Source organism: Zingiber officinale, chromosome 6B, assembly GCF_018446385.1.
Source record: "Zingiber officinale cultivar Zhangliang chromosome 6B, Zo_v1.1, whole genome shotgun sequence".
NCBI lineage: Eukaryota > Viridiplantae > Streptophyta > Magnoliopsida > Zingiberales > Zingiberaceae > Zingiber > Zingiber officinale.
The window spans coordinates 9,353,169-9,380,929 of NC_055996.1; the positions used below are offsets into that span (position 1 = coordinate 9,353,169).

The 27,761-nt window shown below is 45.3% G+C and overlaps 3 protein-coding genes and 2 long non-coding RNA genes across 7 annotated transcripts; 4 read left to right on the forward strand and 1 right to left on the reverse strand.

Annotated features, from left to right (window-relative positions):
* Positions 1-372: 372 nt before the first annotated feature.
* Positions 373-1,273, forward strand: LOC121989927 (ethylene-responsive transcription factor ERN2-like). The gene has a single exon (XM_042544227.1). It carries the CDS (start codon positions 407-409, stop codon positions 1,094-1,096), a length of 690 nt encoding a protein of 229 aa, XP_042400161.1. The 5' UTR covers positions 373-406; the 3' UTR covers positions 1,097-1,273.
* Positions 1,274-14,285: 13,012 nt separating this feature from the next.
* Positions 14,286-19,070, forward strand: LOC121991904. Its single transcript, XR_006114766.1, has 2 exons — positions 14,286-14,417; positions 18,631-19,070. It is a non-coding gene; the product is annotated as an uncharacterized LOC121991904 (long non-coding RNA).
* A 959-nt stretch (positions 19,071-20,029) lies between these two features.
* LOC121991905 (SPX domain-containing membrane protein OsI_21475-like) lies at positions 20,030-25,450 on the forward strand. Of its 3 annotated transcripts, none has more exons than XM_042545983.1 (10): positions 20,030-20,125; positions 20,921-20,988; positions 22,159-22,279; positions 22,597-22,908; positions 23,000-23,104; positions 23,208-23,653; positions 23,822-24,380; positions 24,494-24,684; positions 24,819-24,952; positions 25,066-25,450. In XM_042545983.1, exons 2-10 carry the CDS (start codon positions 20,936-20,938, stop codon positions 25,302-25,304), a joined length of 2,160 nt encoding a protein of 719 aa, XP_042401917.1. In that variant the 5' UTR covers positions 20,030-20,125; positions 20,921-20,935; the 3' UTR covers positions 25,305-25,450. The 3 variants fall into 3 exon arrangements, with proteins under 3 accessions (XP_042401917.1, XP_042401918.1, XP_042401919.1); XM_042545984.1 differs by having other exon boundaries at positions 20,038-20,212; XM_042545985.1 differs by lacking the exon at positions 20,030-20,125 and having other exon boundaries at positions 20,222-20,988; positions 23,822-24,120; positions 24,199-24,380.
* A 105-nt stretch (positions 25,451-25,555) lies between these two features.
* Positions 25,556-26,041, reverse strand: LOC121991907. Its single transcript, XR_006114767.1, has 2 exons — positions 25,910-26,041; positions 25,556-25,838 (listed from the first exon to the last, which is right to left on the reverse strand). It is a non-coding gene; the product is annotated as an uncharacterized LOC121991907 (long non-coding RNA).
* On the forward strand, positions 25,984-27,592 carry LOC121991906 (transcription factor PCF2-like). Its single transcript, XM_042545986.1, has 2 exons — positions 25,984-27,184; positions 27,258-27,592. The coding sequence occupies exon 1, from the start codon at positions 26,234-26,236 to the stop codon at positions 27,182-27,184; it is 951 nt and encodes a 316-aa protein (XP_042401920.1). The 5' UTR covers positions 25,984-26,233; the 3' UTR covers positions 27,258-27,592.
* Positions 27,593-27,761: the final 169 nt, after the last annotated feature.

Here is a 27,761-nt window from a genome sequence, read left to right on the forward strand (position 1 = left end):
AATTATGGAATTAATAGAGGCCGTCGTGGCTCTGTCCACTTGCGCGCTAATTAATTAGTTAGTTAATTAATTATATTTTTGAAAATATTATTTAATCATTCCAGTAAAATAAATTAAATTAATTAATAATTTATTTTTCTAATTAAACCCCATATTTGATTTAATGTCACATATTATTTGGCACGTAGATATTAATAAGTAATTAAATTCAGAGTTCACATCAGCGCCAGAAAGGACGAAGTGCAAATTGCCCCCTACAAACTGACTAAAGTATAAAAACTACGCATGCGACAAAATGGACCGAAATGCAAAAGTGCCAAGTATCATCCCTAATCTATATAAATTAAGAGCTGCTTAATGACATTCGTTAATTCCATTAATTAATCGTAGTTAACAGCGGAAGAGAATGCCGGGAAATGGGATCCTGAAATCCGCCGTCGCGGAAGACAAGTCGAAGTCAACCAGCTCCGGCGCCCGCCGCTTCGTGGGAGTCCGGCAGCGGCCGTCGGGGCGGTGGGTGGCGGAGATCAAGGACTCGTCGCAGCGGGTGCGGCTGTGGCTCGGCACCTTCGACACGGCCGAGGAGGCGGCGCGCGCCTACGACGAGGCTGCGCGGGCGCTGCGCGGCGAGAACGCCCGCACCAACTTCGCTGGCGCAGGCGCCGCCATCGGCGCCTCCGCTCTGGCCGCGCTGCGGGCGAGGCTGAGCGGGGGGATCCGCGGCCTCGTGGGCGGCGGCGGAATCTCTCGAAGTGCGCATGGACAGGGGAGCCGGAACAGGGTGAGCGACCAGTCGACGTTCGCCAGTATCTTCCACCGCCACGGCTGCGGAGGAGGCGAATTCCGTCTCGGCGGAGGCAGTGGACCGGCCACGGAGATGGCGGTGCCGCCCAGCATCATCGTGCCGGCGAAGACGACGACGACGCCGGAGGACCCAGCGGCGCTTCCGGCCGAAGGTGCAGAGGAGGAGCAGGGTGCCCTTTGGCAGGAGGGAGAGATAGCATCCGGTGTCCTCGGCGGCGGAGGAAGCAAAAGGTTCAAGGTGTCGTCGTCGGTGATCGTCCCGCCGTCGTTTAGTGGATTAGTGAGCGACTGAATGGAGTAATTAGTAATCAGATAAGGTAATTAAGCTTCCTTCCGAAGGAAAGAGAAGTGACAGCTGGCAATTAAATTCGTCGACTCGAAAATGTATTATATGCAAATGGGTAAAATACATTTAACCCCTCTATTTTCTATCCAATAGCATTTTACCCCCTTTATTGAAAGAATAACACTTAACTCTCCTTTTGACTAAAGGCCAATGTGAAAAAATTTATAAAATATAATTATGACCTTATGTTTTTAATATTTTTAATAATATTAAGAGGAAAAATATATATTGAGTTGTTGTTGAAAATAATTACATATATTTTTAGAATCTGACTCTTTAATTATTAATGAGTTGGATTGATGATGTATATTGAGAAAAAATATATATAGAAAAAATATATATAAAAAGATAAAAAGAATATAGAAGTATCTAGTGATAGTGCCCTTTGTCATTCGCTTGGATCTATGGTTGATGTCGATTTATCGGTGCGTAAGGATGACAATTTCACCTGAATCCGATGGGTAATCTGACATCCGACCCGAATGGAGGAGGATATAGAGAGAATTTTTATATCCGATTATAGTAAATGAGTATTCGGGTATGAGTATGGTCGCGGATGTGGTAAAATCCTACCCATATCCTACTCGATATCCGATATATATATATATATATATATATATATATATATATATATACAGAACTGCTATGCTGCGGATAAAGCCCGTGCGGACCGCTGCGGACATGCTTCCTGATCGGATAAAGCCTCATTTTTAGGAAACAAAAAACTTTAGCCCACTTTCTAACTTAAAAAAAAAATTTAGTTTGTCTCTTTATTCGATTATCAATACATATCTCATCTTCTTTTTTACAAGAAATATTCATCCGATCGAAAAAGCACGAGACAAGAAAGAGCTGACAAGTACATTGAAATTTTTTTTAAAAAAAAAAAATAGAATGGTATGGAGTAATAGGATGATGTGTAGGATATTGATATCCGAAATTTCGACGGGTATGAGGATGAATATGGATATAGATATAATAAATGAGGATGAGTACGGAGGATATGAAATCTTACCCATTGTCATTCTTATCGGTGCGTCTGCTCTCAATGTCCTGCAAAGCAAAGTTTGTCAGCTGAGGGTTGACATTGTCGATATTACACTATTTGATGATCAAGTCAGTGATGAACTGAGATGTGAGGCTCACGTGCATGCACGAGAAAACAAACGAGCTAAAAAAGACAAAGAAAATTTACCTTCGCATAAGAAAAGAAAATTAAACATTCACCTATTTTTACTGAACCTTATATAATCGTGGACAAAGGCGGATCTAAATTATAAATTTAGGAGAAGTGAAGAAAATAATTGATCCGGCGGTAAGAATGGGGGACCCACTTCCTGAAGGGTCCCAGCTTGAGGACAGATGGAGGGCTGACTAAGCGGTTAATGGCCGCGCCGAGCAGTTGAGTAGGTCCGAGCGGAGCCAAAGATAACTCAGCCATGGGCTTGGGTTTCCGACGCCAAGGCGGGAAGACTGAATGGCCGAGCGGGTGTCCGCCCGGCTGGGATCGAAGGGCCGAGCGGGTGGTCCGCTCGGCCAGGATAAGGGCGAGGATACAAAGATTAGCCGAGCGGCCTATTCGTTCGACTCAGGATATGGGATGTCAGCAAAGGCATGTATGATGATTACGCCGTACACAAGAGTGCACGATGGAGGATCTCGCCGTCACATCATGGAGAGGTTGATACAGTAGCGGTATGGCCTTATGGATGCCCTTCTGACAAACCCATACCTGAGCATGGTCGAAAGCAGGTGATTGCTTTGATTGGCGCACCCAGGCTCCTTCGAGAGGTCTATATAAGACCTCCATTTCTTCATCGGAGGTAGGCGGGTCTTAATCTCTGAAGCCACCTCTTTGTTATTCCTCGCCTGACTTGAGCGTCGGAGGGTCGTCGTCGGGACACCCCTCCCGGCTCGGTTTGTTGCAGGTTCGCCGGAGCACTCGAGGGTCCAGCAGGGAGCGCCACGTCCCCAGCGTCCGTTGACTTCTGATTCGGACAGGATCAATTTGGCGCCGTCTGTGGGAACGCACCTGCATCCGAACGGGAACGATGGACGAGGCTGGACGACAACACACGGTGGCGCTTTCAACAGAAGAACTCGACGCTCTGGTTGAGATGAGGGCCGCCAAACTTGTGAAGCAAAAATAGAAAGCAGCAGCCGAGCGGCCGGAGCAACAAGCAACATCTGCGTCGGGTGGCCGAGCGGAAGCACCTCCAGCCACCGTCGCATTCCATCGAGCCTTATTTCGCACCCCTGAAGCCGCACCAGCTCGAAGAGATAGAGGATCTTCTTCAGACGAGATGCCTAGGCGAGATGACAGAAAGGGGAAAGCCCCCCGAGCGGACTCATCTCCCGAGCAGATCAATCGCCAATTCTCGGAGGCTATTCTACGAGACCCTTTGCCCAAGCACTACGTGCCTCCGACGATCGGCGAGTACAATGGAACAACAGACCCGGATGATCATCTGGGTAAGTTTGATAACACGGCTACACTCCATCAATACACAGATGGAGTAAAATGCCGAGTTTTTCTTACCACTCTCTCGGGATCGGCTCAACGGTGGTTTCGGAGGCTGCCGGACGGATCCATCACAAGTTTCAAGGACTTCCGAACGACCTTCCTCCACCACTTCGCCAGCAGTCGGCGTTATCAGAAGACAAGTGTCAGCTTGTTCGCCATCAAGCAAGAGCCAAGAGAATCGCTTCGAACTTACATCCAGCGGTTCAACAAGGTGGCAATGGATATTCCAACGGCCACATCGGAGACCATGATGAATGCCTTCACACAAGGCCTAGTGGATGGGGACTTCTTCCGGTCGCTCATCAGAAAGCCGCCCCGAGATTATGATCACATGCTATATCGGGCCAACGAATACATAAACGTGGAAGAAGCGCAAGCCGCCCGGAAAAAGGAAACTCCAACCGAGAGGGCGCCTATTCATGTCGAACGGAGACAGCATGCCGCTCATCAACCGCCTAGAGGACCAAGGGCCGAAGCAATCCGCTCCCCTCGTGTGAGGTCCCAAGTGCAAGAAGTAGCTGCCGCTCGGATCAAGCCAAAGAAGAGATGGACCCCTATGTTCTGCTCCTTCCACCGGACGGATACGAACAACACGAAGGATTGTCGAAGTCTTCCCTTCGTGGCTAATCCCGTTCCCAGGAAAGCCGAACGACGGTCTCCTTCCATTGACCGGAGACAAAGGACCCATGAAACTGACCGGACCCGCACCGAGAGGCGACATCAACAGACGCCCGATCGGCACCGATCTCCAAGACAGGAGAATCGCCGAGCATCCAGAGAACGGTCCCGACCGTCCACTCGGGAAGAGGAAAATAGGAACAATACTTCCCGGGGCGAGATCAACGTCATTGCTGGTGGGCCGACCGGAGGAGACTCCAACCGAGCCAGAAAGGCGGGCGTCCGGCACGCAGTCGGTTGTAGCCAAGAGCGGGCAAGTGGACCGGAAGTCATTTTCGGGCCCAGGGACTTAGAAGGAGTTGAAGTGCCCCACGACGACGCTCTGCTCATTAAAGCGGTAATAGCAAATTATACCGTTCACCGCATATTTGTTGACACAGGGAGCTCGGTCAACATCATATTCAAGAAGGCGTTCGATCAGCTGCAAATTGATCGAGCCGAGCTGCTGCCCATGACGACCCCGCTCTACGGGTTTACGGGCAACGAAGTTCAGCCAGTCGGACAGATCCGGCTGGCTACTTCGCTGGGAGAGGAGCCGCTCAGGAGGACCAGGACAATAAACTTCGTGGTGGTCGACTCTCCCTTATCCTACAACGTCATTTTGGGACGACCGGCGCTCAGCGAATTCCGGGCGGTCATCTCAACTTTCCACCAGAAGATAAAGTTCCCCGTCGAAGATAAGGTGGGAGAAGTACGGGGAGATCAGTTAGCGGCTCGGCGATGCTACATCGAGATGGTCCGAGCAGAATCCAACTCCGCTCGGAAGGCGCCTCGAATTGAGGTAAATGCCATCATTGAAAAGCCACCCTCTCTAATTTATGAAGAAAAAGAGGAAGTGCAGATTCACCCGACCCGACCGGAGGCTACAACTTTTATTGCCTCTGATCTGGAGGAGAAGCAGAAGGAGGAGCTGATCCAATGCCTCCGACGAAACCATGATGTATTTGTCTGGTCGACACATGAGTTACCCGGAATTTCGCCGAGCATAGCGCAACATGAGTTGCATGTCCGACCGGACGCTCGGCCGGTAAAGCAGAGAAAAAGAGATTTCAGCGCCGAGCAGAATGCCATCATCCGGGCGGAGGTAGAAAAGCTTCTGGAGGCCGGCCATATACGCGAGGTGCAGTTCCCGAGCTGGCTGGCTAACGTAGTATTAGTCTCCAAGCCGGGCGGCAAGTGGAGAGTCTGCATAGACTTTCGGGACTTAAACAAAGCATGCCCCAAAGAGATAGATCAGCTGGTGGACTCTACGGCCGGCTGCGAATTAATTTGTATGCTCGACGCCTACCAAGGATATCATCAAGTGCCGCTCGCCCGGGAAGATCAAGAAAAAGTAAGCTTTGTAATGGCCGACGGCACATATTGCTATAATGTGATGCCGTTCGGATTGAAGAACGCCGGGGCCACCTATCAGCGCTTGATGAACAAAGTGTTCAGGGAGCAGATCGGGCGGAATCTAGAAGTCTATGTGGACGACATTCTTATCAAATCCGTCCGAGCGGCCGATCTCTTCAAGGACATGGAAGAAACCTTCCGAGCGCTGCGCAAATATGGAGTCAAGCTAAATCCCCAGAAGTGTCTGTTCGGAGCAAAAGGAGGGCGTTTCTTGGGGTACATAGTGACCGAGCGGGGAATCGAAGCAAATCCCAGCAAGGTGAAAGCTCTACAAGACATGCCGCCTCCAAGAAATACAAGGGAAGTGCAGCGGTTGACCGGTCGGATAACCGCATTATCCAGATTCATCTCCAAAACTGCCGACCGGAGCCTCCTTTTCGTCAAAATTTTGCACAAGGCCACTAAATTTCACTGGGACGAGGAATGCGACCGAGCATTCGAAGAATTGAAGACATATCTTAATTCCCTACCTGTACTAGCCAAGCCGATTGGGGGTGAGTCACTTTATATTTATCTGTCTTCAATTGAGCATGATGTAGGCTCAGCACTTGTAAGGTCCAGCAGTGAGGAGCAGCCGGTGTATTTTCTGAGCCACATTTTAAAAGATGCTGAATCTCGTTACACCGGGCTCGAGAAGTTGGCCTTTGCTTTGGTTCTAGCCGCTCGGCGCCTTCGACCATATTTCTTGGCTCACACCATCATTGTCCGGACGAACAGTCCACTAGGAAGAGTACTGTTGAATCCAGAAGCGTCCGGACGGCTCATCAAGTGGACGACAGAACTAAGTGAATTTGACATTCAATATCAGCCCCGCTCGCCGATCAAAGCGCAATCCTTGGCTGATTTTGTGACCGAAGTGCAAAGGTCAGAGCCGGAAGCTACGTGGAGAATATATGTGGATGGGTCTTCCACTCGGCTCGGAAGTGGGATTGGAATATTGCTGCTCTCACCTCAAGAAGAAAAGATGCACCTATCCGTCCGGCTAGATTACAAAGCTATCAACAATGAAGCAGAGTATGAGGCCCTCATAGCCGGATTGCAGGTAGCACGGCATGTGGGAGCCGGTCGGGTGACACTTTATTCGGATTCACAGTTGGCCGCTCAGCAACTTTCTGGCACCTTTGAAATCAACAACGTGCGGCTTAAACTCTAAGCTGAGGCCTTCGAAAAACTCAAAGCTACTTTCCGAGTGGTGCTTATTCAGAAGATTCCCCGAACGGAGAACCAGGCAGCCGATGAGTTAGCCAAACTCGCAAGCTCAATAACGCCGGCCGCCATTCAGCAACCAATTGAAAAAGTACTGCTGGTGGCGCACGTCGACCGGATGCAAGGCCTCACGTTTCCAAGCGACTGGAGGACACCCATCATAGAGTTCCTCCGCTCGGGAGCCACACCGGCCGATCGGGATGAAGCCCAGTTGCTCAGGAGGAGGGCCGGTCGGTTCACACTCATTGGCGATCAGCTCTACAAGAAGGCTTTCTCTCGCCCGCTGTTGAAATGCATAAGCTCGGAGGACTCGGCTTACATCCTCCAAGAGGTACATCAAGGATCGTGCGGAGGACATCCGGGCGGACGATCACTGGCTAGGAAGATCCTGCTAGCTGGATACTTTTGGCCGACCTTACAAATAGACGCCGCTCGGACAGTAGCTACGTGCCTTTCGTGCCAGAAGTATCACAACTTCTCTCACCGACCGGCAGAGGAGATGAAGGTATCAACCGTCTTATGTCTGTTCGATCAATGAGGAATGGATATTGTGGGTCCATTTCCGATGGCGACCGGGCAGAGGAAATTTTTGCTGGTGGCGGTCGATTATTTTTCCAAGTGGGTGGAGGCCGAGCCACTAGCCAAGATCACCGAACAAATGGTCAAAAAATTCATCTGGCAACACATCATCTGTAGGTTCGGTATCCCTCGCCGATTGGTTTCCGACAATGGGCGGCAATTCACAGGGAAGGTGCTAGAAGATTGGTGCAAAAGCTACGGCATCGAGCAACACTTCACGTCCGTGACTTACCCCCAAAGCAACGGTCAAGCCGAGGTGGCCAATCGGGAAATTCTCCGTATTCTGCGCGCTCGGCTCGACCACTTGGGAGGGAGTTGGCCGGATGAAGTGCCGGGCGTTTTATGGGCCATCCGAACGACTCCTAAGGAAGGAACGGGCATCACACCTTTTCATCTGGTGTACGGCGGCGAAGCGGTCATTCCGGTTGAAGTCGGCGTCGAGTCCGTCCGGGTCCAATGTTACGATGAAGGCAACGCCGAGCGAAAGAACATGGAGCTGGATTTGGTTGACGAGGAGCGAGCCAAGGCATCCATTCGGCTGATGGCATACCGTCAACGGATGAAGCAAAACTACAACCGGCGCGTCATTCCCAGATCATTCCAGGTCGACGACCTGGTCTGGAAGAAAGTCAAGCCGGTCGGTGACGTCGGCAAGCTTGAAGCTCCGTGGGCAGGTCCCTTCAAAATCATCGAGAAGCTCCGCTCGGGCGCGTATTATTTGGAGGATGAGGAAGGTCGGCAGCTAGATAGGCCGTGGAGCGCGAACCACCTCCAGGCTTATCGGGCGGGGTGAAAGGTGTGCCTATGTAAATCATCCTGTGTACTTTTTCGACTGAATACTTGAAATGCAGAAATGAAAAATCAAGAGAACAAATAAGGCATCGCCAACAGAGAAACGAAGGCCCCGCGCCGTTCGGCCGGAGGTAAATTGGTCGAGCCAAGCGCTCGAGAAACGAAGGCCCCGCGCCGTTCGGCCGGAGGTAAATTGGTCGAGCCAAGCGCTCGAGAAGTGAAGGCCCCCGAGCCGATCGGCCGGGAGGTTTATATATTTAAAAACTCTGTAAGCAAATAGCCCGTGCTGTTCGGCCAGGCATAAATATTGTTCGAGCACGGCATATCAAACGAAGGCCAAGGCCGCTCGGCCTGGTAAGGAGGTAGCCTTGAAAGGTCGACGAGCTCCGTCGTTAAAGATCGAGAGCCGCGCCGATCGGCTATAAATATCCGCGCCGACGAGCCCCGTCGTTAAAGATCGAGAGCCGCGTCGATCGGCTATAAATATCCGCGCCGACGAGCTCCGTCGTTAAAGATCGAGAGCCGCGTCGATCGGCTATAAATATCCGCGCCGACGAGCTCCGTCGTTAAAGATCGAGAGCCACGCCGATCGGCTATAAATATCCGCGCCGACGAGCCCCATCGTTAAAGATCGAGAGCTGCGCCGATCGGCTATAAATATCCACGCCGACGAGCCCCGTCGTTAAAGATCGAGAGCCGCGCCGATCGGCTAAAATATCCGCGCCGACGAGCTCCGTCGTTAAAGATCGAGAGTCGCGCCGATCGGCTATAAATATCCGCGCCGACGAGCTCCGTCGTTAAAGATCGAGAGCCGCGCCGATCGGCTATAAATATCCGCGCCGACGAGCCCCGTCGTTAAAGATCGCGAGCCGCGCCGATCGGCTATAAATATCCGCGCCGACGAGCCCCATCGTTAAAGATCGAGAGCCGCGCCGATCGGCTATAAATATCCGCGCCGACGAGCCCCGTCGTTAAAGATCGAGAGTCGCGCCGATCGGCTATAAATATTCGCGCCGACGAGCTCCGTCGTTAAAGATCGAGAGCCGCGCCAATCGGCTATAAATATCCACACCGACGAGCTCCGTCGTTAAAGATCGAGAGCCGTGTCGATCGGCTATAAATATCCGCCAGACGAGCCCCGTCGTTAAAGATCGAGAGCCACGCCGATCGGCTATAAATATCCGCGCCGACGAGCCCCGTCGTTAAAGATCGAGAGCCGCGCCGACCGGCTATAAATATCCGCGCCGACGAGCCCCGTCGTTAAAGATCGAGAGCCGCGCCGACCGGCTATAAATATCCGCGCCGACGAGCTCCGTCGTTAAAGATCGAGAGCCGCGCCGACCGGCTATAAATATCCGCGCCGACGAGCCCCGTCGTTAAAGATCGAGAGCCGCGCCGACCGGCTATAAATATCCGCGCCTACGAGCTCCGTCGTTAAAGATCGAGAGCCGCGCCGATCGGCTATAAATATCCGCGCCGACGAGCTCCGTCGTTAAAGATCGAGAGCCACGCCGATCGGCTATAAATATCCGCGCTGACGAGTTCCGTCGTTAAAGATCGAGAGCCGCGCCGATCGGCTATAAATATCCGAGCTGGGAGCTCTAGAGCGAAGGCCCCCGACTGTGAACTTACTGGACGGAACTAAGGACGCCAAATAACGAGCGTTCGCAAGTACTAAATTGATTAAGTCCGATCGGACATCGGTTTGCCAATACTTCGCATTCACTGAATACAAATAGTGCAGCCAATCGCTAAACGATTTCGAGGAAAACAAGCCAATTGATTAACCTGATCGGTCGTCCAGTGGGAAACACGTGGAGCTTAACTGATTCTACGAATAAGCACCAAACAGACTAAAAAAGGGCAATGAAAGGCAAACAAAAATACAGGCAAAGGAACACAATTTGGCCGATCGGCACATGCAAAAATTTACATCAGCAGAGCGGATGAAATACAAGAAGTACTTGGAAGAACTCGCCTCACTCCGGGTCCTCAAAATTAAAAAAGGCGTCCGGGATATCATCTATCATGCCCGCCAGGTCGGAGGCAGGAATGTGCATTCCCGCAGGAAGGTGGCCACCCTTCTTCAAGTACGCCATGGTGACCTTGACCGCCTCGGCGAAAGTTGAGGAGACGTTGCCACCGAATTTTGTGCCGAACCGCTCCGAGCGGAGGTATTCTTGGCGCGCTGCTGCAAGGCGACTCGGCTCTCCCTCCTTATATTTTCTGAGCGCCGCCCGGGAGGCAATAAGTGAATCTTGGAGAACTTTCTGGTCGACCTCCGCTTTAGTACGTTCAGCCGAGCGCCCCTCCCGTTCAGCAGTTAGTTGGGCTTCCAGTTTCTTAGATTGCTGATCTAGGGCTCAGACTTCAACTTTCATCTTATCCAGATCAGCAATCGCCCGCCTCTTCCGGCTACTGGCGCGCTTCACGTCTCCGTCGCGCTTCTTCACCAAGTCTTCGAGTCGAGCCACCTCTGTAGCCAGGTCGGCGGCCTTCTTCTGTTCGGCCTCGAGGGCTTGTTTCTCCCGCTCGGCTGATGGACCCCCCGAGACTTGGAGTTTTTCCATGAGATTCTCCAGCTCGGCTAGCCGATGGCTAGTGGTGATTTGCTCGGCCCAATGCTGTAAGGAAAATAATAAAATCAGGAACCGAACAGTAGCAGGGCACAAGAAGAAAAATGAACCTACCTGAGTGGCCTGCTGCATGTTGTTATCGCCTAGCTGCTTAGGCATCATGAGGGCCACCCGAATCTGGGCGTCCTCGAAAAGCTTGGCGAGCGGACCCGTCAAGGTTATTTCATGAACGGGGCTTGATGGCCAATCGACGGACAATAAATATTCCTCCGAGGGGAATCGAAGGGTAGTCTTGATGGTAGGGTGGCCGGCCGGCACTTCCTCAGACGCAGTCGCCTGGCCCGAGGACTCCCCTATGGTTGAAGTTTCGCCCAACCGTCGTAAGCGACGACGAGTCCGTGGAGGAGAGCCAGAGGGATGTGCGGTGGGCGAGGCCACTGGGGTCCCGATCTGCGATGACGTGCGATCTGGCGAAGCGACCCCGATCGGCGCTTGTGGATCGCCCTCTTGGGTCGGCGGAAGGCTGGAGCCTCTTCGACGTTTTCGCCGAACTTCCAGTGGTGAATCCCCGGCCCGGGGGACTCCCAGCTCGGCTGGAGCGGAGGAAACAGGATCCGCCTCAACCTCCGTTGAAGCGGACGGGGCGATGAGACCCCGCTCGACGAGTTCTTCTTTGGTAGCTGCCTCGATTTCCACGGCCTTCAGTTTCAGATGATCGGTAGCCTTGGAGCGCCACATGACTTCAGCTGCAGTGGAAAAAATTAAAATCAGTTAGATAAAAAAGGCGAAGGGAGTAAAGAGTCCTTACTCATGCGGTAGGGGAGATTGGCCCGAACGGGAGATAGTCCAAAAATGTACAACACCCCCTTGAGAAGCAACTGGTCGATTTTGTACCGCTGACCGGACAATTGCTTCTGAATTTGCCGAGCTCCGGCTGGGTCGGCACAGCGGTCTGCCATTTGGTTCGGAATGTTGGCCGCTCGGGAAGTCGCATATAGAAGAAGAACTCCTTCCAGTGCTTGTTGGAAGTCGGCATATTATCAAAAAATTTGAAGCCTATCCTACTTTGGAAAATAAAAGCACCCAACTCGGATTGTTTGGGGTAGAAGAAGTAGTGGAATATTTGGGGGTCGAGCGGGATACTGTGCAGCCTAAAGAGGACGACCACCCCGCTCAGCAGCCTGAAGGAATTCAGCACAAGTTGGCCGAGCGGGATGCGGAAATAATTACAAACCTCCAAAATAAAGGGATGGGTAGGAAATCTAAGGCCGCCCTGGAATTGGTCTAGAAAAAAATAAACGGTGCCGATCGGAGGGTCATGGGAACGGTCGGTCGGGTCGGCTATAACTATTTCATGGTCATCAGGGATCCCGTACGTCCGAACAAGGCGCCGAGCGCCCTCTTCATCAAATCGACTCTCCATGGTCAGATACCAAGGGCCATGAACATCAACAGTGGGTACGGAAGTGCTTGCCATGACTAAAGTACCAAGAAAAAGAAAGAAGGAAGCCGAAAGGAACTCGGAAACGGAGGACAGATAAAAGTTCGCAAGCAAGGGAACGAAAGAAGTCCCACGCGAAAGGGAAAGGCCGAACGAAAGGAAGGGAGAAGCTTACTGAGGGAAGATGAGAGGAGAAGATCACCAGAAAGCCGAAAACCACCAAGAGGCAAGAACTAGGACAGCCGGAATGAGGCAGCTGCGGGCACCTTCGACGGGAGACGCGGAATGAAACAGAGAATGCAGCGTAAAGGCGAAGACGAAGGCTTTATGCGAACGAGGCTGGTCGGCCTCGTCCGTCGGATGCAGGTCACGAGAGGCGAGGCCATCATCTAACCGTCCATTTCAAAGTGATCGGCGTCCCATCGTACGGATCATCACCGCCACGCAAGAAGAGCCACGTGGCTCTCTGTCACCAGGCGCAATTAATGCGCCCATACCGCGCATGCTTTGACTTAATAAAGAGGATTTGCGTGATTTTCGAGAAGATTTAGACAAGCAAACATCCACGTTGAGCGACAAGACAACCAAAACGAAAAGCCGAGCGGCTGAATTTGGCATAAGGGCCGAACGGCTCAAGGGATATTATAAGCGACGGTAAGGCGACGACCGCCCGCTCGGACACATAGTCCAGTCAGTCGGACTCACTGCCTCCTTCGACTAGACTTGAAGGGAAGACAAGTGATCCGGCGGTAAGAATGGGGGACCCACTTCCTGAAGGGTCCCAGCTTGAGGACAGATGGAGGGCTGACTAAGCGCCGAGCAGTTGAGTAGGTCCGAGCGGAGCCAAAGATAACCCAGCCATGGGCTTGGGTTTCCGACGCCAAGGCGGGAAGACTGAATGGCCGAGCGGGTGTCCGCCCGGCTGGGATCGAAGGGCCGAGCGGGTGGTCCGCTCGGCCAGGATAAGGGCGAGGATACAAAGATTAGCCGAGCGGACTATTCGTTCGACTCAGGATATGGGATGTCAGCAAAGGCATGACTGATGATTACGCCGTACACAAGAGTGCACGATGGAGGATCTCACCGTCACATCATGGAGAGGTTGATACAGTAGCGGTATGACCTTATGGATGCCCTTCTTACAAACCCATACCTGAGCATAGTCGAAAGCAGGTGATTGCTTTGATTGGCGCGCCCAGGCTCCTTCGAGAGGTCTATATAAGGCCTCCATTTCTTCATCGGAGGTAGGCGGGTCTTAATCTCTGAAGTCACCTCTTTGTTATTCCTCGCCTGACTTGAGCGTCGGAGGGCCGTCGCCGGGACACCCCTCCCGGCTCGGTTTGTTGCAGGTTCGCCGGAGCACTCAAGGGTCCAGCAGGGAGCGCCACGTCCCCAGCGTCCGTTGACTTCTGATTCGGACAGGATCAATAATCATTATACATTATATTCAAATCGAAACAATGAAAAAATATATTTTAAACTATTTTATTTTATTTTATTCTTATAATTAAATATTAATATTTATATATTGTTGGAGGTTACATATAATTTATTGATTTTAATTAATAAATTAACTGTAATATACTTATATACATGTTAAAATGATCAATTAAGGCATTGAAAATAAATTCAGATATCAACAATAAAGAAAATAAAATAGGTCTAAATTATCAATAAATTCAATATGATTTTTTTTCCTCCTGATTAAAAAAAATAATAAAAAAGACATTATCTTTTTATTTTTTTTCACATTTGATTTTAATCAAATGGGGTTAAATATTATTTTTAAAATATAGGGGGTAAAATACTACTTGTTAGAAAATAGAGAGGAGTTTAAGGTATTTTTCCTATGGAAATTTGCAAAACTAAACATTTGAAGCGTGTTTTAGTAAATTGCCCAAAGTATTCGATGGGCTTAATTAGGCTGAGTTGATCTTAATTGGGCCGGCCCGAATCTCTCGCCAGACGTCGGGCAGTAGGTTTAGGATCGGGATGGCGGTGGCGATTGCGAGAAGGACGAATCTGGTGGCGAAGCGATCGAGCAAATACCTGGCGGAGGCGCTATACTCACAAGAGGTGCCCTTCTCCATTTCTCTCTCTCTCTCACACTCTCTTACTGCGTTTCGAATTACGAATTGCTGGTCCTCTTCTTGTTGCTGTTGATTTGATCGGATGCGCTCGATGGATAGAAATGTGGTTGGTGGGATGGTGAAATATCTAAAATAAAAGAGGGATTTTGATCATTGGTTGGCCTGGAATTGATTTCTCCAAACACTCTCAATCCCAATCCGTTGTCGCCTTTGATATTGACTGATCTCTTTAAGGTTATCCAATGTTCTTCGTGCCAGTTAGGTGGTTGATTTGAACTCGATGACAGGTGTTGAGGAGCTTGTTTTCCTCAAGCTCTCAATCCTCAAGTTTGAGATGATGAATTCGTAACTGAATGAGGACTCCAAACAATTGTTACATAATTGATTAGAGGAAAGGTTCATCAATATCGTGGTAGTGAAGCACTCAAACAGAGACGCAGATTGAGTGCATATGCATTCTCAAGAGTTTCTTTGAATTTAAAGGTCATTTGTGTGACTGAAATATTCAACCAATAATTTGATGATATTGTTATTCAAAACCAGTGTTTTACTTCTGCCAAAATGATCTTCCTGGTTATATTTAGTGTCTTCTAAGAAACTGTAACGCCCCTAGTTTTTATTTTTTTATTTTTTTTATAATACATAAACTATAGACGCCACATACTCATACTTCCATAGCGGTTCTTGGTTCAAATAATATTACATAAACGACTTGAAGAAAAATAAACATAACTAAATGCAGAATTAATTAGAAGACCTTCGGGTTGATTCTAGCGCGTTCACCGGGCTTAGGTCCCCGGATCATACCACCATCCCAGAACATATCTTGTTTGATTTTGGCGCGCTCACCAGGCTTAGGTCCCCGGATCATACCACTATCCCAGAACATATCTTGTTTGATTCTGGCGCGCTCACCGGACTTAGGTCCCCGGATCATACCACCATCCTAGAACATGATTTGGCAAACTCCCCAGGCTTAGGTCCCCTATTCATGACTTAACCCATAACAAGATTTGGTACGCTTTCCCAGGCTTAGGTCTCCGGGTATAAGTAGCCACATTTATCTCATAAGCATAGACATAAGTGTAAATATAAACATAAGGATGATCACTGTATAGGCATGAATATAAACATGTACATGAGCATAAACGTAAGAAGGTTCATTTCAGGAGCAATTAAAGTTATCATGATGAAAAGAGGAAACATAAGCCTAACTAAACTAAATTTATAAGTACATATAGCATGTAAAGATATCATGAATGAGGAACATGAATCATCATAAGCCTACTCAAGCATGGAACATAAACACATGCATAAACTTGAATAGGATGGTTAAAATGGGCATAACCAAAAAAAAAATGCACTTAACATAAACTTACCACTTCATAAGTATGAACATTAACATAAAAATTTACATGAACATGAACATGATACGTATATAAGCATGAACATAAGCATGTACATAACCATAATCGTGATCCCTACAGAGGCATAAATATCAACATGTATATAACCATAATCATAATCCCTACATAGGCATGCATGCAACATGATTGTCCATAACCTATAAAACCCCCTTCTTAAGAAAAACATTTTTCATTCAACATGCATATGACATTCTCATAATCCCTATAGCATGCATGATGATTATAAATATAATCCATATGTACACGATCATTAAAGCATGGCATACATGCTCAAACAAAAAAAACTACAACTTATAACCCATCTTTTATATCATGCGTATTTGCAAGCAATAATTCCATATTCCTTAACATACATGGCCATCAAAACATAATTAATGCATACATGATTATTAAAACATACATGCTAAAAACACAACTTATTTAAAAAGGCGAACTAGAAACATTAATCCCATGATATTAATACGTGCATGATGAGGGATTTAAAACATAGAAAAGTGCAACATGAGGGGTTTAAAACGTGCATGATCCCATAATATAGTATAGAACAATTATCAAAACATGAAGATTTCATGACCTCCTAACGCCATTAAAAATCGAACTTCAAGGTATCTAAACATCCATAAATTTAGGGAACTAAAATAAAATATAATATGAGAAGAACATGCATAATTCATATGGTCCGAAACATGGTATCATAGCAAGGAAAACAAGTTAACCTTACAAGCTTAAAAAAAAAACACCCCGAAACGCACATGACATAGAAACTAAACTAAAACAATAACATGATTGAGAACATGCAAGTACTTAGCTATTACTCCTTGTCTTCCCTTGAAACTCTAGTACCGGTGGAGAAACAAAGGGTGGGGGAAATCTTCTTAGGGTTGGCGGCAATTGAGAACATGCCTTAAGTACTTAGCTATTACTCCTTGTCTTCCCTTGAAACTCTAGTACCGGTGGAGAAACAAAGGGTGGGGGAAATCTTCTTAGGGTCGGCGACAATGAATATCCCACGTTGGGTTCTATGTGAGGGTTTTTGTATAAAGTGGAGGCGTTAATTTTGTCTAAATTCTATCAACTATGCCGTATAAATCTTAGAGGACGGATCCTCTGGTCCGCAAATCACGGACCAGGGGATGGTCCACTTTTTTAGACTGTTGATTTGGATGGACCCTACCTATTTAAAGATGGGATCCATCCAAATCAAGGGTCCTCATGCAGTGAACCATCCCTTGATCCACAATTTGCGGACTAGAGGATCCCTACTGTAAATCTTATTATATGTATACCATGCCGTCAATTTGATATTGGATAAAATTTCCTATATATATATTATCTATATCATATATACATAGTAATATTTAATTCACATATTAAAATTTATTATACATACGTTTCTTATATAATTTATATTACATATTACATATACATATTTATAAAATATATTTATGATACTATAGTTTACACGTTTCCAACTATATGATTCCTATTATGTATTTTATATCATAAAAATATTTTATTTCCATATTAATTAGATATCCATCTATTATCATACATACATAGTAATAGTTAATTCACATATTATAATTTATTAAACATACATTTATGTTACATATTACACGTTATATATTTTATATCGTACCAAATATTTTATTTCTATATTCATCTTTAAAATTTTGACATATTAAGTTTTATCCCTAAATGCTAAGTCCTTTAATTCCTATTTATATTTTTATATAAAACCTCATACTAAATTTTTATCTCTATCCTTTATCCACATCATAATTATATAATTTTCCGTATATGCATATATAATTTGTATGTGATGAAATCTTGAAATTCTTAGTTATTATCTACAACATATTTCATTGGTTAGATGTTTACACGTGAGGCATGTAAATTGGCATATAAATTCATATACTTTTATTTACTTAGAAACCTATATATATTTATATACAAACTATACATGTATGTGATAAGTCCTATATATATAAATTGGCATCTTGATACAAAGTCTAAATTAGAAACCTATATCATGGTTATATAATTCCATTTAATAATTCCACATTTATATAAATCCATATATATTAGCTATACATGGTAATATTTGTAAGTCATTAATTTGATATTGAATCAAATTATATATTTCCATATATATATCATGTATACATAATAATTAACATATTATAGTTTTTTAAAAAAATACACCTCCATTACATTACTTTATATATATAATATATCATTTGTATTGATAGATTCTTTTTATGATTCACCGAGTAAAATGAGTTAGCAATAGCTTAGCTTTGCTTAAGAGCTGTGATGGAACTAATTTCTGAGGCATATAAGCTTCTCAAGGAGGGGTTCAACTATTCTTTGTAGGCACACAGCACAAACATGGACTCGAGTAGAAAAACTTGTTACGAGTAGCATGCGACATTGTTTAGGTGTGATGGTTAGATAAGAGCTAGGAAGTGCTTGTTTCTGTTACTTGTGTTTGATTTTTTGAGAATATGATCTCCATTTTAGTCAAGTGACACCTTTTTTATTTGAACTAAGTAAGAATTATGCTTGATGTTTCAAAGAGGAATATGACGAATCTGATGACTTACAACATGTAAGCATGCTATGCTTAGAATTGGCTGTTGGCACTTTTCTGCCTATGCCATACAACATGGATGTTATGATGAGAAAATGTCACCATCTTCCAAAAAAAATTCTAACATAGAATGATAATTTATAGAAATGAACTAATTAAGCTCCAATTGGTGTTTACAGTGAGTGAAGAATGTGTCACCTTTGGCACTGAAGCACCCTTCAAAGAATGGGAGCAAACATTCAACCTACGACGTCCATGTTGCTTACGCATCAATAAGAACTTTTCTCGATGAAGGAATGCTAGAAAAAGCTGAAACAAGTAGAGCATGCAAAGGTGCGGCGTAAAAGACTCAATATAATGGCAAATCATGGGAGATCTTCATGGATTATTTGATTGTTCTGAAGAAAAGGGATAAGAAAATGCACATTGATACACTGATGGCACAATGTAGAAAGGGAGAAGCTAAGGAAGAATTTGAACCTTTTATCTCAAACTGATTGTTATTTGGCAGTCTAATTGACTCTTTTTGGAGCTTGTATCAAGTAAATGACAACAGCTTGCGATATATATGTTTCATATAACACACAACTTTGAACTTTTAATTTTGCATTTTTATCAATCATGAGTAGTTCTTAGTTGTTGAAATCATTCTTAAGTTGGTTTTGTTGCGTATTCTTCGGTAATAGTTGCTTGTTTAATTATGGTTTTATAATCTTGTCAACTGTGAGAAATCAAATCAGATACAATGTTCATGAAAGCATAATCTTCCGACAGTGATCTTTTGCCCTGAAATGAATAGGAAGGTATGAGGAGGTGGATCACTTAGTGACCGGAAGGACGACATCGGGTCAGCTCCTTTTTTTCTCCCCACTACCATCGCTTATCTGTGTCGACAATGCCTACCGATCCGGGATCGGCTAGAAGGTTCTCCTTGAAGTCTCCTTTTGACGAAATTCATAGCTTTCGATGGGCAAAATCACCATCAACCACAAGAGAGAACTCGTGCTAAATTGATCGAAAATTCAAATGTTAACCTAACCAAGATATGGATTGTGACCTTGCAATAGTAATCCAATGTGGACCATATTAATTAAACACCATAGGAAAAAAGAGAAGACATCTACGAGCACTTCATGAACATTCCACATGTTCCAAATTTAAAGTAAGATATGGACTCATCATCTTTCCATCGTTACTTTAATTTTGGACCAAATGATTTCGAAGTATATTCTTTTTGTCATTCGAATATTCTTATAATATTCTCATATTTAGTAGCATTATATTATTTCCATTTACTAAAAAGAATGAATGTTTATCATTGACTTTATGGTAATAATTTATGCCGCTCAATTATTATGAACTTTATGGTAATTTTATTGATTGTATTTTCTTTAATTATTTTTTGAAAAAATGAACAAAACTTGAAATTCATAGAAAATAATATTATAATTTACCAATTAAATTTTCTTTTTTTATATAAAAGAGTCTTAATAATAATAATAATAATAATAATTAATTAACCTTTGAACTTAGTGTGCATGTGACGATATATAACTTGTTATCAAAAACACAAACAAATCGCTTCCACCGCCTTCGAAGACCTCTCTTCGCTCGTCCTCTCCTTCACCGGCGAATCCATTCCCCTCGCCGGCGCATTCTCCTCGCTTTCCTTTGGTGGGTCGTCCCTCGCTCTCCCCCTCTCATCCCCGCCAATGTATTGCTCGGGCATCGATTGCAAAGAGATCCAGTTTTTACCCTTTGGTTTGCACTTTTGTTGTTTTTTTTTTCACCTTTCTTCCGGAGTTTTCAAGAACGGCATTGCTTTGATGTTGTTGTTGTTGAATCGCCTGATTTGTTTAGCGTATAAAGGAATCGCCCTTTTGTGCCTTCAGTATGGTACTCATTGTGTCCGGAGCAATCATTGTGGTTATTGCAGCTGAAATTTCTCAGAGCGAAAAGGGGGTGAATCGCCTGGTTTGGTTTATCTTTATGTGTAGGAATTTTGTGGGCGTTCAATGGCTGCCTTTGGTAAGAATAAAATTATGACCTTTGTCGGTCTTTAGTATCGAGGTTGTGGAGGAGTTTCAGGTATGAGAATTGAAGTGAGGCAGAATGCTCAGTACATAGTAAATCATGAAGGAGGCCATCCGCTTCTATATCCACCCTTAAGCATGGGAGCTACTAAATTGATATTGCATGCACTTTCTTGTTGGATTTTTTTTTTCAAGGAAAATTGTTATGTTTTATGGTAATCTGCTAAATTCTGATAACTGGCCAATCTTTTGATACTTTGAAGGACTAACTTCTTTAGAAAAACTGAAGAAAATTATGAGTTTATGCAATGTTTAGGTTTTCTTTTGGGTCAACGACTGTAATTGAAGCATATCTTGCTTAGTTTGACTGTGCTTAAAGGTGAAGATTTGCAAGGTTGTATCATTTCCTGATTCCGTATGTTATTTTATTCAACAGAGTCCATTTGCCAGAATGGTCAACTTTGGGAAGAAGTTGACTGCGAATCGAGTTCAAGAATGGGAGAAGTATGCACTCTTTTGCTAAATTTAATTCTAATTGTCAAGCTTTTTCCTGGAGCTAGATTCTGTAAATTTATTCCTATACCTTTGTTGTTGAGCAAGAAGCATTAGTTAAAAATTATAATAATCTAACAGTTGTTGGTTTAGATTATTCGACTACACTGTTGATTATTGCACCTGACATTTTGGGTGATAGTTCAATTATATGTATGCACAGATTGTCATTGCATTCACAAATGCGGCATCTTGAAATTCATGGGTCATTCTTTTGACCCATCCTTGCTTATTTCCTCGAAACTAGGAGAGAGCCATTCAACCTTTTTGAAGCAACAAACATACATGCAACATTGCATTTGTGCATTCCTTCTAATAACCAGCAGAGTTTAAACTCTCGTGACCTTTTATTCGCTTGGAAACTCAACCTTTGTTCCTTTAGATTGATAAGCTATCTTAACAATGGTGAATTTGAATGCTTATTTTCAACAATTCATTGTTTACTCAGCAAAAAAGAGCAATCAAAATAATAGTCTAGAATCTGTGTTTTGTTACTTTAATAAAAATTTTGAGGCATGTTGCTCATTTCTAAATGTTGTAAAAGTAATCCTTCGTAACCAGCATGAAAGGGAAAATTGTGGTCCACACTTAGAAAAACTGATGTAAAAAAATTTCTGTTTGCTTACTCATGACTATGGATGGCAAAACAGTTAAAACGTATGCATTGCCTCTCTCACATGATAAATTCCCCTGCTCAATGCCTTGTGAATGGTAGTGCCAAGACTCTGGATTCTTTAATTTCTCCATGCAATTCTCAAACAGTTTTTCGCTCGGTAATGTTTTGATCCTAGGAATATGCATCTTTGGTGTTTTCAGCAGATTTGCTATTTATATATCGCATTCCTATGTTAGTATGTCAGTAAAACAGTTCGGTCGGATTGAATTTTTTATGCATTAGCAGAGACCTTTTTGAATCTTCCATCAATTGTTTAACAATCACCGTCATTTATGTACCCGAATCATAACTATACCACTTTATCATATATATGTTGTCGTCGTATTAACTATTTGTTATGTGAATGCATTCAGATGCTGACTTCTAGATTGATTTTTCACTTTAGCTGCTTATGGTTATGCTTTATATGTTTGTCATGAGCTATATGACATTTAGTACTGTTCCAGGTATTATATCAACTACAAATTGATGAAGAAGAAAGTTAAGCAATATGTACAAGAAACTGAACAAGGAGGAAAAGAGCGTCAATGTGTCCTAAAAGAATTTGCAAGGATGCTAGATGATCAAGTATGTAGATGGTGCATAGCTTATTTTTGACACGATTCCTTTACTTCTATCCTTGCAATAGGGGACTTGGATTTTAAAAGTTTCTGATACTTTCTCACATTCAATTGCCACATGTAGTTCTCTCACTGTTCAGTGAGATTATAGTGTCCCTATGTAGACAGGGCATAGTTTTGTAGAAGCTGGTACAAGCATGAGCTATGTCTAAAATCATAGATGGACTTAGTTTCCGAGAAGTGTTTCTTATTGCTATTGTACTCGGTAAGACATTCAGTAGACTCCTCTACTTGGTTTTATTAACTTCTTCATTCTATTTCTAGATCGAGAAGACCGTCCTCTTCTTTCTGGAGCAACAAGGGATTATCGCGCACAAGATCCAAGAGCTGGGAGAGGAGCGAACAGTGCTTCTCAAGTCACCAGTTATATCTAAGATATCTGAATTGCGAGAAGCATATATAGCAGTTGGACACGATCTTTTAAAGCTTCTCAAATTTGTAGATATGAATGCTACTGGAATTCGGAAAATACTGAAGAAATTTGATAAACGTTTCGGCTATAAGTTCACTGATTATTATATCAATACTAGATCAAACCATCCTTATTCTCAGCTACAGCAAGTTTTCAAGCACGTGGTATGTCCTCTCTTTTGCTTTTGTTCTTGATATTTTTCGTTCTAGCTGTGGTAGTTTCTGTTATAAAAGTCAGCATGATCTGTATTAATAGGGAATAGCAGCGGTTGTAGGAGCTTTGTCTCGCAATCTTGCTGAGCTTCAAGAGCGCCAAGGGAGCTATCCGTCGATATATGATCAGCCCTCAACAACTCTAGAGGTAGGATATTCGATCTCTATAACTCGAGTACCAAGTGCATATACAATGTGATACTTCTAGTCCCTTTTGCTACATGTTTTAATTCTATTTTCTTTTGCATCAGGTGCAAGACCCTGTGATTTACTTGATACATGCATCGGTAGACAAGTTAACTCGCTCTACGAATTTCCTGCAATTCTTAGGGAAACATGCACTCATACTTGAAGAAGGGGAAGACCAAGTCGACAAGGAAAAATATTATTTTGTGTCTCTTATGTTAAACTTGGTTAATACCTTTCTTTATATGGTCAACACTTATATCATCGTGCCAACCGCTGATGACTACTCGACGAGCCTTGGAGCAGCTGCAACAGTTTGTGGGATCATTATTGGGTCTATGGCTGTGGCTCAAGTATTTTCTTCAGTTTATTTCAGTGCATGGTCTAATAAGTCATACTTTAAACCTCTGGTATTCAGCAGCATCGTACTCTTTTTGGGCAATACTTTGTACGCGTTGGCTTACGATCTCAACTCCTTGACGGTTCTTCTCATAGGTCGTCTCCTGTGTGGGTAAGTTCAATCTTCTAATTTTCTTGGGTGATTATTCTGAGTTTGACAATTTACTAATGCGGTTTGTTAAGCATTATCCATGATATGTTTTGGTTTCTATAATCATTTAACAGAGATACAGAGAAGCTCGGTCACTTACCAATTGAATTGATCGATACTCAAATGCAGGATGGGGTCTGCAAGGGCTGTAAACCGTCGATACATCAGCGACTGTGTACCCCGTGAAATCCGCATGAAAGCTTCGGCAGGTTTTGTCAGTGCTAGTGCTCTTGGAATGGCATGTGGCCCTGCTCTTGCCGGCTTGCTTCAAACTAGGTTCAAGTTATACGTGCTGACGATTAATCAAGATACTTTACCTGGCTGGGTTATGGCATTTGCTTGGTTAGCATACTTAATTTGGTTATGGATTTCATTCAAGGAGCCAGTTCGTGATGCAGAAGTGAAGCATGTATTTCCAGATGATACCAGTATGTTTACAATTAGATCCATCTTAACTTCACACCAAATACATGTCCTTACAAAGTCTGGTGTTGTTGCGAAATTAGGACGTGCAGATAATGAAGCATTAGAAAGTGGTCTAGAGCAACCTTTGTTGTTAAGTTCCGAGAAGATGCAAAATGATGAAGGAGACGAGGAATGCAATGGTAGCGATGAAGGGCAAGAGGAATCTCATGAGCCCGCGACTTCAATTGCTTCAGCCTATAGATTGCTCACTCCATCAGTAAAGGTAAAAGAAATATCATCAGTAGCATCCATGTCTGAAAAGTTTCGTACGATTATTGTCTGTGCAAATGATCAAAGAAGTTCAATTTTTGAATTGCTTAAGACTATGTGTTATAGGTTCAGCTGTTGATATATTTTATGCTCAAATATGCAATGGAGATACTACTGGCTGAGTCGAGTGTCGTTACCAGTTTCTACTTCGGATGGTCTACAAGTTCAGTGGCGATATTTCTAGCAGTCCTCGGACTTACAGTTCTTCCAGTTAACGCCGTTGTTGGCACTTACGTCAGCAATTTGTTTGAAGACAGGTACCTATGATCTGGTTTCACCAATTTGACTCTACACGCTCTGTTTGGTTTTGTTTTAGGATCAAACTCGGTAGCTTCTATCAGTTTCCTATTATTGTTGTTGACCTTGTGATAATGTCAACTTATTTTTGCAGGCAAATTTTGTTAGGATCTGAAATCTTGGTGTTGTTAGGAATACTATTAAGCTTCAAGTTGACATCTACTTATACAATGCCACAATATGTGAGCTCTGCCCTGATCACATTTGTCGCCGCCGAAGTTCTAGAAGGTATTCAGTTAAATTTGTGATGATTACATTCAATTGCCGACGGCTTTTGATGTCTGTTCTCATCTTGCACAACTATTACCATGATTCTCATGGAACAAAAATGTATATTTCAGGTGTCAACTTAGCACTTCTTGCCCAAGTTATGTCATCGCGCCTCACACGAGGAACCTACAACGGTGGTCTACTTTCGACCGAAGCAGGAACTCTAGCTCGAGTGGTGGCCGACGGCACAATTACGCTTGCAGGCTATCTCGGTGAAAGCTGGCTCCTGAATGTCACCTTGCTCCCTTCTCTGATCATCTGCTTGGCTTCAATTGCGGCCACTCTCCTGACTTACAACTCTATGTTCTAACCGTTTCGGCCTATGCTCCCCTAACTTTCGCTCTTCGATTGATCGCACACGAGATGTATAGCTTCTTTATCATCCTCGCTTGCAAGATGTATCAAAATTGCCATGTTGCAGAAAGTTCTCTAGTCGATATTTGTAATCGACTTGCATGATGTTGATCTAGGCATGAACTTTAAACTACACTAATCTTAGATTTGTGTTTTGGTTTATCTTAATTTGTAAATCGACTTGAAGGTATTTTAGTAACAACAAAATAGAAAATTTAAGGGATTTTTAATATTGATGAAACCTTTATAATAAGTTTAATATTGAATGAAAAATCTAAATATACGCAACGTGAAACTAAATTCTCATTGGCGGGCTGAGTGGGGACCCATCGTAGACTCCCCGACTCACCATTTACTATGTGGGTGGTCCCGGAGCTTTTGGAGCTGGGTTGGCTCCAGCTGTCCTCTTTATCACTTGCCACGCGTACCTTTCCAGCCCCACCCGTTTTTATTACGCCTTTCCCTTACCCGTTAAAAACCACTCATCTTTCTGCGTAAAATAATGAACCCACTCATTACCACCAGTAGTCTCGCGACACGTTCTAGAGAGGAGTAACGAACCTGACCAGCCGGAGGACGTTCTGATCTGGGTAGGACACGGAAACGGAATCGACACCGAGTGATGGGGCCCGCACCGTTTGATCGAGGTCATTGAGAGAGATGGAGGACGGAGGAGCCGATTGGATCGGACGGGTCACGGCGCGAGAAGTCGGTGACGGGTGTGGTGATCTTGTTTACTGGCCGTCCGATTTCCGAGGGGGGACCATGGATGCGACCCAGGAATAAAAGGAGGGTGGTTCCCAGGGTTTAGCTGCTTATCTTCCAACCCCACTTGAGAGAGGAAGGAAGAAGCGACAGATCGCGCGGCGGGCGGCAGCGGCGGCCATGGATTCTCCGGCGAGGGAAAACGAGGACGGGGTGGGGAGAGAGAGTAGTGGCCCAACGGGTGGAAGCGGCGGCGGAGGAGGCGCAGCGCACCGTTTGATCGCGCCTAAACGGGAGCCCATGGCGTTCCTGGGGATCGGCGCGCTGCCCATCGTTCGGCGACCCACAGCGAGGACCAGAGACCGGCACACCAAGGTGGAGGGGAGGGGGCGGCGGATCCGGATGCCGGCCGCCTGCGCTGCTCGGATCTTCCAGCTGACCCGCGAGCTAGGGCACAAGTCGGACGGCGAGACCATCCGGTGGCTCCTGCAGCACGCGGAGCCGGCCATCATCGCCGCCACGGGGACCGGGACCGTCCCCGCCATCGCCACCGTAGTCGACGGCGCGATCAAGATCCCCACCGAGGCTCCTTCCTCGTCCTCGCAGCCGCCTCTGGTATCCACCTCCGGGGAGGAGGAATCCGCCGTGAAGCGGCGCAAGAAGCTCCAGCCGACGCGAGCGTCACCGGCGCAGACGACCAACGCGCCCGCGCTCGCCCCGCTCGCCGCGTTCTATCCGGTGCAAGACCCTCTGCTGCAGGGGGGAGGCGCCATCTCCATATCGACGGGTCTGGCGCCTCTCTCTCCCGCGGGGGTTGTGCCGATGTGGGCGGTCGGCGGCGCGGCCGCTGCGTCCAGCGGAGTGAGGCTGCTACCGCCCGGAGCCCTGTGGATGCTGCCGCAGGCGACTGGGGAGGCGTCCGGGCAGGCACAGATATGGGCGTTCCCTCCCACCTCGCAGTTCATCAACCTGGCCGGGACGCACTCCATAGCAGCGGCGCATCCAGGCGGCATGTTCTTCGCCGGAGACACAGATGGCAAGAAGCAAGAGCTGCATCTGATGGGAGGGGCAGCGCCGGAGGCGGAGGAAGAGGAGGAGGAGGCGCCGTCGGAATCGGAGGACGATGGCTAGGTAGGTATTCGTCCTTTCTCTCCGTCTTAATTTATTCCTAATCAAATTCTGAGTACCGAATTGTAATTTGTAGGCTTTGTAATGGGATGCAAAAATCCAACCATATTTTTTCAGTTTGGAAGGGTGGGTGCGCACGTGCGCGAGGGAGGACAATGTAATTTTGAACTCTTGAAATATTATTTGGGTTATTGCTCGGTGGTCCCACTCCTACACTGGTTGTGCCGTGAGTATGGTCAAAGCTGCTCTGTCGACAACGCTGGTGGACCAACACCTGTGTCTTCACGTGGGTGGCTTAGGTTTGTGCTCGGTGGGGCCAGCGGCCACGTCACTAGTAGTTAGATGGACACGAAGAATTACTGATTGTTGAGTTTTTTTTAGCGATTTACTAAAAAAAATTTATGCGTTTTACCACGTGGTTTTGAAAATGCAGTCTATCTTCCTTTATAATGTAAAAATTATGATCCTCTCTTTGCCTTTTCATTGTTTATCCGAAAAAATTCTGAACATTTCTCTCCTTTATATTTGATATGACGAGTAAGATCAAATCTCTAAAGTTAGATTTGATATTAAGAAAATT